We start from the raw sequence: 12,277 nt of genomic DNA on the forward strand, positions 1-12,277 counted from the left end.
ATGACTCAACTATGATGGAATTTTCAAAATGGAAAAATGACTCAACTATAAGGGAACAGAGAGAGTACAATTTTTCATGAATTTCAGAACCGGTTCTAGTTCAGAAGCAATTGGTTTGTAATTTGAATTTGAATTTATTTGAATAAAGATTTAAATAATTCAATACCAAAATAATAATAATAGTCTTGCATCTAGAAATATAACAATTCGTACCTAAATATTTAAATAAATGCACACCACATACAAACCAACAAGACAACAATATTTATTATCCAATACCTAAAAATTCAATAAATCAAATACCTAAAAAATTAATAATCTAGCATCTAACAATTAATGCCTCAAAATTCAAATAAACATACAACAAATACAAACCAACAAGACAACAATATTTATGGTCCAATACCTAAATTTAATAAATTAAATACGTAAAAAATTAATAATCTGGCATCTAGAAATATATCAATTACTAAAGCCTAAAAGTAAAGGTGTGAAGAACTGAAGACTAATTATAAATTAAGCAAAATGAGTCCCAAATCAAAATCCAAATTTCAGAACAGCAGAATCGATATCTGTTAGGAATTATTTTGTTTGTACGTCGGTGTCAAACACATTATCCTTGGTTGAACTTAATTATCTAGGAGATAACCTTAAATCTCTAGCACAATATATGCCAAAATATCAAAAAGTAAAATAATAAAATTCAAAAATATTATATCAAAGTTCATTTTTGTAGCATGTGACTATGTCGCATGAAAATTTGAACTGGGGCAAAGCAGTAGTTACAATTTTCAAACTACTGTCATATGCATAGCACTTATTTCTATTGTTTATATAAATTTTTATTATAGAGTTTGATAAATTACTTTTGACAATTAAATAGGCTTATGATCGTCCCACGTTAAAAATGAAGTTATATTCTTTGCAAAAAAATCAAGTTTTTTTTATAGAAAGCAATATTTATAAAAATTAAAGATTAACTTGCGCGAGTCGACTGCCATATCAGTTGCAGCGCATATCAGTTGCAGCGCCGGGGAGTTAAACGTGAATTAAGTAGTATAGGGAGTTAAACGTGAATTACTATTTCGGGTATTGCAGATTCCTACTATTTGGGTACCAAAAAGGTGGCCACAAATGTAGCTTTCTTCATGTGAGGTTTATAGATACGTTACTCCATTAGATTGATTAATCACACCTTTCTTATCTCTTCCTCTATACATGTATGAAGCATACGTACAAACGTGGCCTTAATAACCAGAGGCTGCCACGTATTATAAAAATCTTCCCAACATGTTGTTCATCTTAATTTGTTTCTACAACCACAAAAACATGGAGTAGTACAAATCTACAAACATAAGCCACTCAAAATATAAAAATCTACAAACATGTGTTATTCATGTTCATTTGTACTATTTGTTTTTTTTTTTTTTTTTTTTTTTTTTTTTCTGGGGGATACACTTTTATATAGTACAGTACTACTAATTTTTTTTATTATAAAGATAAAATTAAAAGGAGAAGTAGCACTTCAACTTTATATTTTATATACTGTCTAATGTCTATGTTAGTCCACATCTATTAACCATTTCAACATTACATATAGTTGGGAGTGCAACACCATAGTTTGTTACGTAAAATATTATCAATTCGCAACCTAAAAACCTTCCCGAATCGTGGTTTTGATTTAATAAAACTATAATAATGGTAAAATTATTAGAGTGACCTCATTATACATTTACACAATACTTTTTGTATAAAAAACTACCCATGGTCCCACAATAATCCACATCTACTAACCATTGCAACTAGTAGTGCTATATATAGTTGAGATTGTAACACCATAATTCGAACACATCCAACTTCGAGCAAGAAAGAAAATCATCTTAATTCACCAAAATGGTTAATTTATCCATGCATATATCTCTTCCAATTCCTCACAAGCCAGCCCACACCACCTTCCACGGCGGAGCTACAACTACGTTGTATACCCGGCCGAGGAGCTCCTCCACCCGTTGCAATGCTATGCCTTCCGCTCAGACGACGACTGTCCCAGTCCCTACTCGACGATCTGCAAACTACAAACCTTCCTTTTGGGATTTCAACTATATTCAGTCGCTCACCACCCAATATACGGTACACCACCATTTATTTCTCATCTTTAATTAGTTACTATTTTTTATAAAAAAAAAATTAATTAATTGGTTTGTAAATACTAAATATCACTATAGGAAGAGAGACATTCGAAGCGAGTTGCTGAGCTGATTGCGCGAGCGAAGATGTTGTTGCTGCACCAAGAAATGGAAGGTGATCGACGACTGGAGTTGATTGATGATCTGCAGAGGCTCGCTATATCTCATCACTTCGAACAAGAAATCACTCAAATCTTGAGTTCTATTTATCATGACGATACAACGGAAAGGGATTTGTACTCAACATCTCTTCAATTCAGACTACTTAGAGAGCATGGTTTTCGAGTTTCTCAAGGTGCATGTTATGACTTATTATATACTCCTCTATATATATACTACTACATGATATAATTGTTTGAGGCTTAGAACTTACGGGGTTAATTTGTTGTATGATAGATGTGTTTGATTGTTTCAAGAATGAGAATGGCGATTTCAAAACGAGCCTTTGTGATGATAAGAGAGGAATGTTGCAATTGTATGAAGCTTCTTTCCTACTTACACATGGGGAAGAAACCTTGGAGTTGGCCAATGTATTTGCCACCAAACATCTGCAGAAAATTGGTGATGAAGGAGATGATGATCATAATCTTTTAGAAATGGTTCGATATGCTCTGGATCTCCCAATCCATTGGAGAACTCAAAGGCCGAATGCAAGATGGTTTATTGAAGCCTATGGGAGAAGATCCGAAATGAATCCAACAATTCTTGAGCTGGCAAAGTTGGAATTCAACATTACTCAATCAATGCATCAACAAGAACTCAAACTCATCTCCAGGTATATTAATTAATTAATCATCTATAACAGTAGTGCTTTCTCACATATTCTCTCATAAACTTTACTACTATTTGTGAATGATATTTATAGATGGTGGAAGCAAACAAGACTAAGTGAAAAGCTACCATTTGCAAGAGATAGAATAGTGGAGTGTTATTTGTGGACTTTAGTTGGTGGACTCTCACAACCTCAATATGGATATTCAAGGATCATGGCCACCAAAGCAAACATCTTAATTACACTAATCGATGATATATTCGATGTCTATGCTACCTTGGATGAACTACACCTCTTCAATGATGTTATTCACAGGTAAGTTACATCATAAGTTCTAGAACTTATAGACTCTTTACAATAATCTTAGGCAAATGAAAGTGCATTTAATTTCTCACATTTTTAGCATGTTCCACCATCATTTACATATTTCTTCTTCCTAGATTACGATCCAATTTTATTTATCTTATGGTTTTAAGCTACAAAATGGATACATACCACTAAAATTCATTTTCTATATACATCTCTTTTTTTTCAGATGGGATCTAGAAGCAGTGAATCAACTCCCCAACTATATGCAAATTTGCTTTCTCACACTCAACAACTTCATAAATGAGATGGCATGCGATGTTCTCAAAGAACAAGACATTCTCATCATTAAATATTTGAGAAAATCAGTAAGACTTCATAATCCCTAGCTCAATACTATTCGATTTCAATATCTCTTTTTTGTTTCTATAATGCATTTTTATTGGTTAACAGTGGCAAGATTTATGCAAATCATTCATGCAAGAGGCTCAGTGGCACGCGCAAGGATACACACCAACACTAGATAAATATATCAACAACGGATGGATTTCGAGCTCAGTGCCTGTGATATTGTCACACGCATTCTTTCTCGTCACAACTCCAATACAGAAAACCACTGTCGATAGTTTGTACCAATATCACGACTTAGTTCGATGTCCAGCAGTGATTTTGAGACTTGCAAATGACCTTGCAACATCACCGGTTGGTACTCTTCTTAACGCAATATAAATATATACGCGAATGAACCTAAAATTGAGGGGCGGCCATGACAATTTTCCATCGATCCTAATGGAAAATTTGTATAATGTTTATCTTGACACTTAATATATGATCGTGACACATTTTTAATGCTTGTTTAGAATGAGATGGAAAGAGGTGATGTGGCAGAATCGATTCAATGCTACATGAAGGAATCGGGAGCTTCAGTTGAAGAGGCTCGTGAACACGCAAGATTTTTAATATGGAATAGCTGGAAAAGGATGAATGAAGAAAGAGTTGGAGATTCTCATTTTTCGAAAGAATTCATAAAAAAGGCTGTTGATCTTGGTAGAATGGCACAATACATGTACCAACTTGGAGACGGCCATGGAATTCAGAACACTCATATTAAGGAGCGAATTTCGAGTTTGTTCTTTAAATCTATTGTTTAGAAGTCGAACATGTTTGATTTTTTAAAAGCCATTCCAATATGTATTCAAGTAAAATTACACAAATGTATCTGTTCATATCGTTGGTTCTACAAAAAGGTTTCAATTTGAGTATTTTTTGTTTATTTTCTGTTTATAAATAAGCAAGCCACAAAAACTAAATAAAAGCAAAATATATTTTAAAATAGCCTCAGAATTGCAGAATATCATCAGGGGAAATATCAGTCCCGAATGATGGTGTAATTTGAAAATTGATTTCATCACTGGAAAGGAATAATTCAAAAATTAGAAAAAAATAAAATGAGAATAAATGTTTTTCCCATGGCCAGTCCCAAGAGGTAATGCGACAGGATATGACAACGCTGAGCTCTGGAAATCTGAGATCTCGACGGAGCTAAAATTTTTTAGGTCATCTCCAACCATTTACACCAAACTCAAATCAATTTTTGCAGTTCTGTCATATCAAACAGTAATTCTACTACAACCATTTACACAAACTCAAAACCCAAAAGAATATTCCATATTCCCTTACTTTTTTTTACTTTCCGATCTTAGCTATATATTTATTTAAATTACACATTCACCCTACAACACTTTGTCGATAATTTTCCAAATGTAATTAAATAATTTGATATAATTATTATAATAATATATTATATTTATATATATTAAATATATTATGCATTCAATAAAAAATACATTAACTTCAAATTTATGATCAAACGTACTACAATAATATTCAAACATAAATTAAAATACATTCAAAGACTTACAAATGACTATGCAACTGGAACATATCCTTCGTACTTCGATAATATAGGAGGTTCTGGTTCTGGTTCTGGTTTACCGGATTATTAGATTATGTTTTTCATTTTGTTATTGTAATTGTCGTTTGTCTTTATTTTAGTGTTATGTCGTTGTAATGTAATTTCCATTTGTAGGACCAATTGTGTTGCGTTATGTAAAATAGGAGTACTTTTATTACTAAATATTGTACTATTATTTAATTTATTGTATTATAATATTAAATACTAGTAGTATTATAATCATAATCAATAAATAACTAATAGTCAAAAAATTATTTAATAAATTATATTAAATAATTTTACAAATCACACAAAATAAATAATTAATACTAATAATTTATATAAAATAAACTAAATATCAATTAACTTTATGAACTAATTATTTAATAAAACTATGCATCATTACATTTATACATATAATAATTAATTAGCCCATCCCATTAAATATATTCTAAATCTAATTTACTCTCTCTCTCCCTCCCTCCCAGCGCAGTATCTTCTTCCCCTTCTCTGATTTTTCGTTCTCATCTCAAATTTCCTTTACAACTTCTTCAACCATCTACAACTCTCCAAAATCGCTGCTTCCATTCGAAAATATAAAGGATGAGGGAGCCAATTGCAATTTCCAGGAACTTCAAAAAGTGAAATGCAATAGCTACAGTGCTACTGCATCTTTGCCGTAACACTGATCCGAAAACGCAAAAAAGGACGATTTGAGATGTGTTTTGGAGTATGATTGGAGGTGTTTTCCACTGCAAATTTCCGTTTTTCAGCATCGTTGGAGACAGGGACGGAAACCAGAAAATGATCATTGCAGGGGCAAAAATACATGTGGGGATATTTGAAGTATTTGAGGAGGGGCATTTAAAGAAGAAACTAATATTAATTTTTTTCTACAATAGATTTTATACATAGATATGAAATTTTGAGGGAGGGCATTTGCCCCTCCTGCTTGCACATTAGATCCGTGCCTGGTTGGAGATGCCCTTATAGCGACGAATCACATTGAGTTATACAAACATCGAGAACTGCTTTCCCCAATTTTGAAGAAAACGTCGCGAAAACACAGTTTGAAACTCAAATTCGAATTAAATTAAATACAACCGATTGGAGGAGAAGGCGCTCCAAATCAATACAATCAATTAACAAAACACGAAATATATCTGAAAATTCATTAGAATTGAAAATGAACGAATGAATTTATGACTCAGAAATTGCATGGGTTGAGAAATTATCATCTCTGGATCAGAGTGATGCATGACATTCTCAAAATTTCAATTACAGTCAAAATTGCAACTCGATATCAAATGGAAATGCCGAATGATAATACAGGAGGGAAAAAAAAAAAAAATTCTGCAAGCAAAGGAAGAGAGAGAGAGAGTGTTTGACGGACTTGGATCCCTGCTGTGGCAAAATGCACATCATCACCATTGATTTGTAAATAAAAGAAAATTGTATAACTTCATAATATAAAATGGAGGGTGATGATGTGCACAACATCCCCTACTGTGCATTTTGTCACAGTTGGGGATCCAAGTCCGTGTTTGACAGATGAAGTAACAATTCAGAGATATAACTACACTGATCTTGTAGTACAAACCTAATGGTTTATAGGGCCATTTAAAATTGGGCCTTTTAGGTCAATGGATTTATATAAAACAGCTTGTAATTTTTGAAGTGAGAGTGCGAGACTTCAGACTCAACTATATACTCCATCTGTTCTAGAGACATTTCATTTTGCGCACTCATTTTGAGAAAGTAATTATAAATAGTTAAAGTGAAGAGAGAGTAAAGTAAGAAATGGGTGCGCAAAATAAAATGTCTAGAACGGATGAAGTGTAAATAAAAGAAATATTGAATTTATTGATTTCGTAAAATAAGTAATTCTGTCTCCATCCCATTTATAAACCTCTTTTTAACTCTACACGGATTTAAAAATATTATTTGACTTTACGAAGACAAATACTAGAAAAATAAATTAGTTAGGCGTGGATCTCACTTTTAAAATAGAAAAAATTATAAACAAAACGAAAAGAAAAAACAAATGAAAAGAAAAAAAAAGTATATTCTTGTCCACATCTTGAATGCGAGAACAAATATTTTCCACGAGTGATGGTTGAAGCATGTTGCGCAAACGCAACATGAAATCTTAAGAGCCTATCCCAAACGTCCATAGTAATCCTTCGCAATTTCCCTACTCCTCTCTTATCTCTTCTGTGCATCTATAGCTCTTTGTCACAAAAATTCATGTACAGGAGTATTTTTTTAACTTACTATAGACTTATCATAATCAACGTTTCTTTAAGGATTAGCATACATTTCGAATATGATTTTTTGCTAATTTAAGTTAATCAGAAAATTCAAATGTTGAGAGAATATAAATTCTAAATATCCGAAATCTGAATACGAAAATCCAAACTTTTATAACTAAATCAGAATTGAACTAAAAGATCCTAAAAATCCAAAATAAATGTAGGGATCAGACCACTCGGGATTCGCTAATTACCGGGACCTCTTTTTATTGATTGGTTCTGAGATGGCTAATCTCAGAGATACAAGCCAAATACAACAGTGGTATCTTGATTACACACTAAGTATTATGTTACAAGCAGAAACCCTAGACAACGCTTAAGAACTCCTAGGTTCTTGAGAGTCCATCTTTTCTGGTTGTACCTGCACACTTAGTAGATGAGTTAGTCACACAAGAGATTGATCCCGAAGGATCTAAAACACAAAAGAGACTAAGTCAGAGAATCGGGCCACGAGTGGCTCAGGTCACAGCAGTGACTGCACTAGGCCTCAGACCTCCCCAATCCTCACAGCAAGTCACAAAGGAGAGCACCGTTGAACGAACTCAAACCATAGATCAGTGAAACCCTAGATCTCACCGGTCAACGTACACCACGGCCGTCTCACACTCAGACTCACCCACACAGCCCCAGAACACAGCCAAGAACACAAGAACCCTTTCCACACACTCCAAGCACTTCGGGATTGGTCACAGACAAAAGACCAAACCCTAGAATGAGAAGGAAACCGAAGAAGTTGCCTAACACTCAATCTACACCGATAGAACTCTTAGAAACTGAGAATCATCAGTGGAACTGAAAGCTCGAAGAAGAACTCCGGCTAGCTACGCCGGAAAACTAGAGAGAAGGGAGAGAGACGGCGGTTTCTGGAAGCAAGAGAGAGAGAGAGATTGTATCTGAATGAGAGAAGTCTAACAGGCTTCTCTCACTTAACAAACACAACACACATCCAACGGCTGGGAGCCAGGATCCGAGTGGAGGTGCCAGGTGTCACACATCCAGCTGCTCTGGATAAGTAAACGGGCCAGGCTCGATTTGGGCCAACAATTAATCACATGGGCTTGGCATAAACCTAGCCCAAACAATTAATAAGGAAAGCCCAAAGCAAGGAGTCCAATATTCAACATTCTCCACCTTTGGACTACTTCTGGAGAAACAGGGGAGAGCCTTGGTCTACTGCTGCTTCATCATTGCCTACAAGGCATTCCTATCACCAAAGAACACAAAGTTCATTAGATAGAAGATGCCAGGTTGCCTAACAAAACACCAGATGGTAAACCAATTAGTTTTGTAGGACTTTAGTTGCCTTGTGACTTCAAAGAGTCAACAAGGTCTTTCCCCAGGGACATGCAATGCACATGCTAACCAAAATCAAAGTGCAATTTTTTGATGCATGACAACAACTTATCCACAGTAAGACATTTAGTACCCATATCAGCAGGGTTATGATCAGTATGCACCTTTTGTAAAAGAACTTCACCTTTTTCCACAACATCTCTAATAAAATGAAACCTAACATCTATATGCTTAGTTCTATCATGGAAAACAGGGTTTTTACAAAGTTGGATGGCAGACTGACTATCAGAGTATAACACAGGAGCAGACTTAATAAACTTGAGTTCAGAGAGAACTCCCTTTAACCAGATTGCCTCCTTCATAGCCTCTGTAATGGCTATATACTCTGATTCTGTTGTAGACAGAGCTACAATGTGTTGGAGTTGTGATTTCCAACTAACACAAGACCTGCAAACCTGAAACACATAGGAAGTTGTGGACTTCCTCTTGTCCTTATCATTTGCATAGTTAGAATCAACAAAACCACACAACTCAACACCTTGATCATGCTTAGAAAAACACAAACCATACTTAGAAGTATTTTTCAGATATCTAAGCAACCACTTAAGAGCTTCCCAATGCACTGGCCCAGGGTTAGACATGTATCTACTCAAGCAAGAAACAGCATAGGCAATATCAGGCCTAGTACTAACCATAAGATACATCACAGAGCCAATAGCATTAGAATAAGGGACCTTTTGCATAGCTTTAACCTCAGATTCAGTTGTAGGACAAAGGTCCTTACTCAGCATAAAATGAGCAGCTAAAGGAACAGAAGCAATTTTAGCACCAAGCATATTAAACTTTTCAAGAATTTTTTGCACATAAGGTTCCTGATGAAGGACCAGAGAAGAGGACTTCCTATCCCTAAGGATATTGATCCCCAAAATCTTTTTAGCATCACCAAGATCTTTCATGTCAAAATTTTCACATAAGGCACTTTGCACATGTTTAATAGACTTAATGCAAGGACCCATAATCAGCATATCATCCACATACAACAGCAAGAACACAGGCACTTTATCAAGGTTTTTCACATACAAGCAGGCATCAAAGGTACTCCTAATGAAACCTAACTTCTGCATGCATGTATTAAACTTAATATTCCACTGCCTAGGAGATTGTTTAAGACCATACAGAGCCTTTTTAAGCAAACACACATGATTGGGAAAGTTGGGATCCACAAAACCCTCTGGTTGTTTCATGTATATGGGTTTATCCAAGTCACCATGAAGAAAAGCAGTTTTGACATCCATTTGCTTTAATTCCCAATTAAAATGAGCACATAAGGCAAGCATCACTCTTACAGTAGTAAACTTAACCACAGGAGCAAAAATTTCTGTATAATCAATCCCCTCTTGCTGAGTAAAACCTTTGGCAACCAACCTAGCCTTGTACCTCAACCCCTCAATCTCATCTTTCAATTTAAACAGCCACCTGCAATCAACTACAGAGGCACCAGGGGGCAGAGGCACAAGGATCCAAGTATTATTGACAAATAGAGAGTGGATTTCTTCTTGCATAGCTTTAAACCACAAATCCCAGAACTTGGACTTTTGAGCCTGCTTAAAAGTTTGAGGCTCATTTCCATCAGATTCAAACACATTAAAAGCTAGGGCAACCAAATTCACAAAAGAACCAAATCTATCAGGGGCTTTACCAACCCTTCTTGCTCTATCCCTAGTTAACTGATAATTGTGTAAATCTGGATTATTATTGGGTTGTGGCTCACCATCAAAAACATTTTCATGGTCAGGGTCTTGGTTTTCCAGAGGCTCAGGGGGTATAGGATCTGGGTTAATAGGGGAAGAATTCCACACCTGCTCCACCTCAGTGGAAGCATCACTGCCCTGGGACTCCACCTCACTTGAGGACCTCTCCTCAGATTGCTCCACCTCACTAAGAGGTTCACCATCTGAGGATGGAGAAGCAGGGGACCTGGGGACAACACAAGGGAAGTCTTCTTCATTGAAGATGACATCCCTACTGACCACAACCTTGAAACCAGGTTCATCCCTAACCCACACCCTATAACCCTTAACACCATCAGGATAGCCAACAAAAACACCCTTCCTAGACCTTGGGTCTAACTTGTCAGTTTTTGAATGAATAAAAGCACTACACCCAAACACCCTTAGGTGTGACAGATTGGGTTTTCTACCAGTGAAAACATGCTCAGGGCATCTGCCCTTAAGAGGAACAGAAGGGGATCTATTTATCAAATAACAAGCAGTGTAAAGGGCTTCACCCCAAAACTTTTTTGACAAACCACTTTTGGACAGGAGACACCTAACCTTTTCAAGTAAAGTCCTATTCATCCTCTCAGCAACACCATTTTGCTGAGGGGTGTAAGGAGTAGTTTTATGTCTCCTAATCCCAGATTTTTGACACAAAGAATCCATTTGAGCATTGCAAAACTCAAGGCCATTATCTGTCCTAATGGTCTTGATACATTTTCCAGTTTGATTTTCAATTAAAACTCTCCAATTTGAAAAGGTTTGAAAAACATCAGACTTATGTTTTAAAAGAAAACACCAAACTTTTCTTGAAAAATCATCCACAATGGATAAGAAATACACAGATCCAGAGTGGGTAGTAACAGAGGCAGGGCCCCAAACATCCATATGCAAGTACTCTAAGACAACTTGACTAACATTTTCAGTCACAGGGGTGGGAAAAGACACCCTATGCTGTTTTCCCATCACACAAGTTTCACAAAAGGGGAGCTCATTTTTGAAATCCAACTCACTCAAAATATCAGAATTTTTCAAAAGTTTTAACCCCTTCTGACTCATGTGCCCAAGTCTATTATGCCACAGTAAAGCCTTATCCATTTTAACCAGATTTACACTATGATCATAACTAGTTAGAGGCTTAGCAGTACACACATACAGATTACACTTTTTCACAGCTTTAAACAGGCATAGCACACCCTTACAGATCTTCATAATACCCTGCCCCCACTTACCCTCAAAACCCTCAGATTCAAGACAAGAGCAAGACAGCAGATTGTAATTCAGATCAGGCACATATCTCACATTTTTCAAAGGCAGCAAGTATCCATTCTCAAACTTTAAAAGCACAGTACCAATGCCAAGAATTTTACACTTCTTGTCATTAGCCATAGACACAAAAGCATTTTCCACAGGTTTGAGAGAAGTAAAAGCATCTTTGAAAGGACATATGTGAAAAGTGCATCCAGAATCAATTAGCCAGTCATATTTGGTAAAGAAACACTCAGAGGCAGAGTTTACAGAAAAAACATCATGGTTCATAAAACAAACACCATCTGCACCATCATCCCTGGCCAGATTTGCAACAGACTCCATCTGGTTATTACCATTTGGATTCTTACCTTTCTTGGGTCTAGTACATTCTGCCTTGTAATGACCCACTTCACCACAATTAAAACATT

At 35.6% G+C, this 12,277-nt stretch overlaps 1 protein-coding gene and 2 non-coding genes across 3 annotated transcripts; 1 reads left to right on the forward strand and 2 right to left on the reverse strand.

Annotated features, from left to right (window-relative positions):
- Positions 1 to 1,864: 1,864 nt before the first annotated feature.
- Positions 1,865 to 4,537, forward strand: LOC125193586 (terpineol synthase, chloroplastic-like). The gene is made up of 7 exons (XM_048091413.1): positions 1,865 to 2,130; positions 2,226 to 2,481; positions 2,583 to 2,961; positions 3,052 to 3,273; positions 3,494 to 3,632; positions 3,718 to 3,966; positions 4,125 to 4,537. The coding sequence occupies exons 1-7, from the start codon at positions 1,894 to 1,896 to the stop codon at positions 4,413 to 4,415; spliced, it is 1,773 nt and encodes a 590-aa protein (XP_047947370.1). The 5' UTR covers positions 1,865 to 1,893; the 3' UTR covers positions 4,416 to 4,537.
- A 60-nt stretch (positions 4,538 to 4,597) lies between these two features.
- On the reverse strand, positions 4,598 to 4,682 carry LOC125197578. Its single transcript, XR_007172115.1, has one exon. It is a non-coding gene; the product is annotated as a small nucleolar RNA SNORD96 family (small nucleolar RNA).
- A 1,739-nt stretch (positions 4,683 to 6,421) lies between these two features.
- On the reverse strand, positions 6,422 to 6,505 carry LOC125197606. Its single transcript, XR_007172142.1, has one exon. It is a non-coding gene; the product is annotated as a small nucleolar RNA Z221/R21b (small nucleolar RNA).
- Positions 6,506 to 12,277: the final 5,772 nt, after the last annotated feature.

The sequence above is a fragment of the Salvia hispanica genome, chromosome 6 (genome assembly GCF_023119035.1).
Source record: "Salvia hispanica cultivar TCC Black 2014 chromosome 6, UniMelb_Shisp_WGS_1.0, whole genome shotgun sequence".
NCBI lineage: Eukaryota > Viridiplantae > Streptophyta > Magnoliopsida > Lamiales > Lamiaceae > Salvia > Salvia hispanica.

Excerpts from the sequence above, each read along its gene's own strand:
- LOC125193586 (XM_048091413.1), top strand. The coding sequence starts at position 1,894 with ATGGTTAATTTATCCATGCATATATCTCTTCCAATTCCTCACAAGCCA. Across the intron at positions 2,482-2,582 it reads TGGTTTTCGAGTTTCTCAAG|ATGTGTTTGATTGTTTCAAG; the intron begins GTGCATGTTATG and ends GTTGTATGATAG. Across the intron at positions 3,274-3,493 it reads TTCAATGATGTTATTCACAG|ATGGGATCTAGAAGCAGTGA; the intron begins GTAAGTTACATC and ends CTTTTTTTTCAG.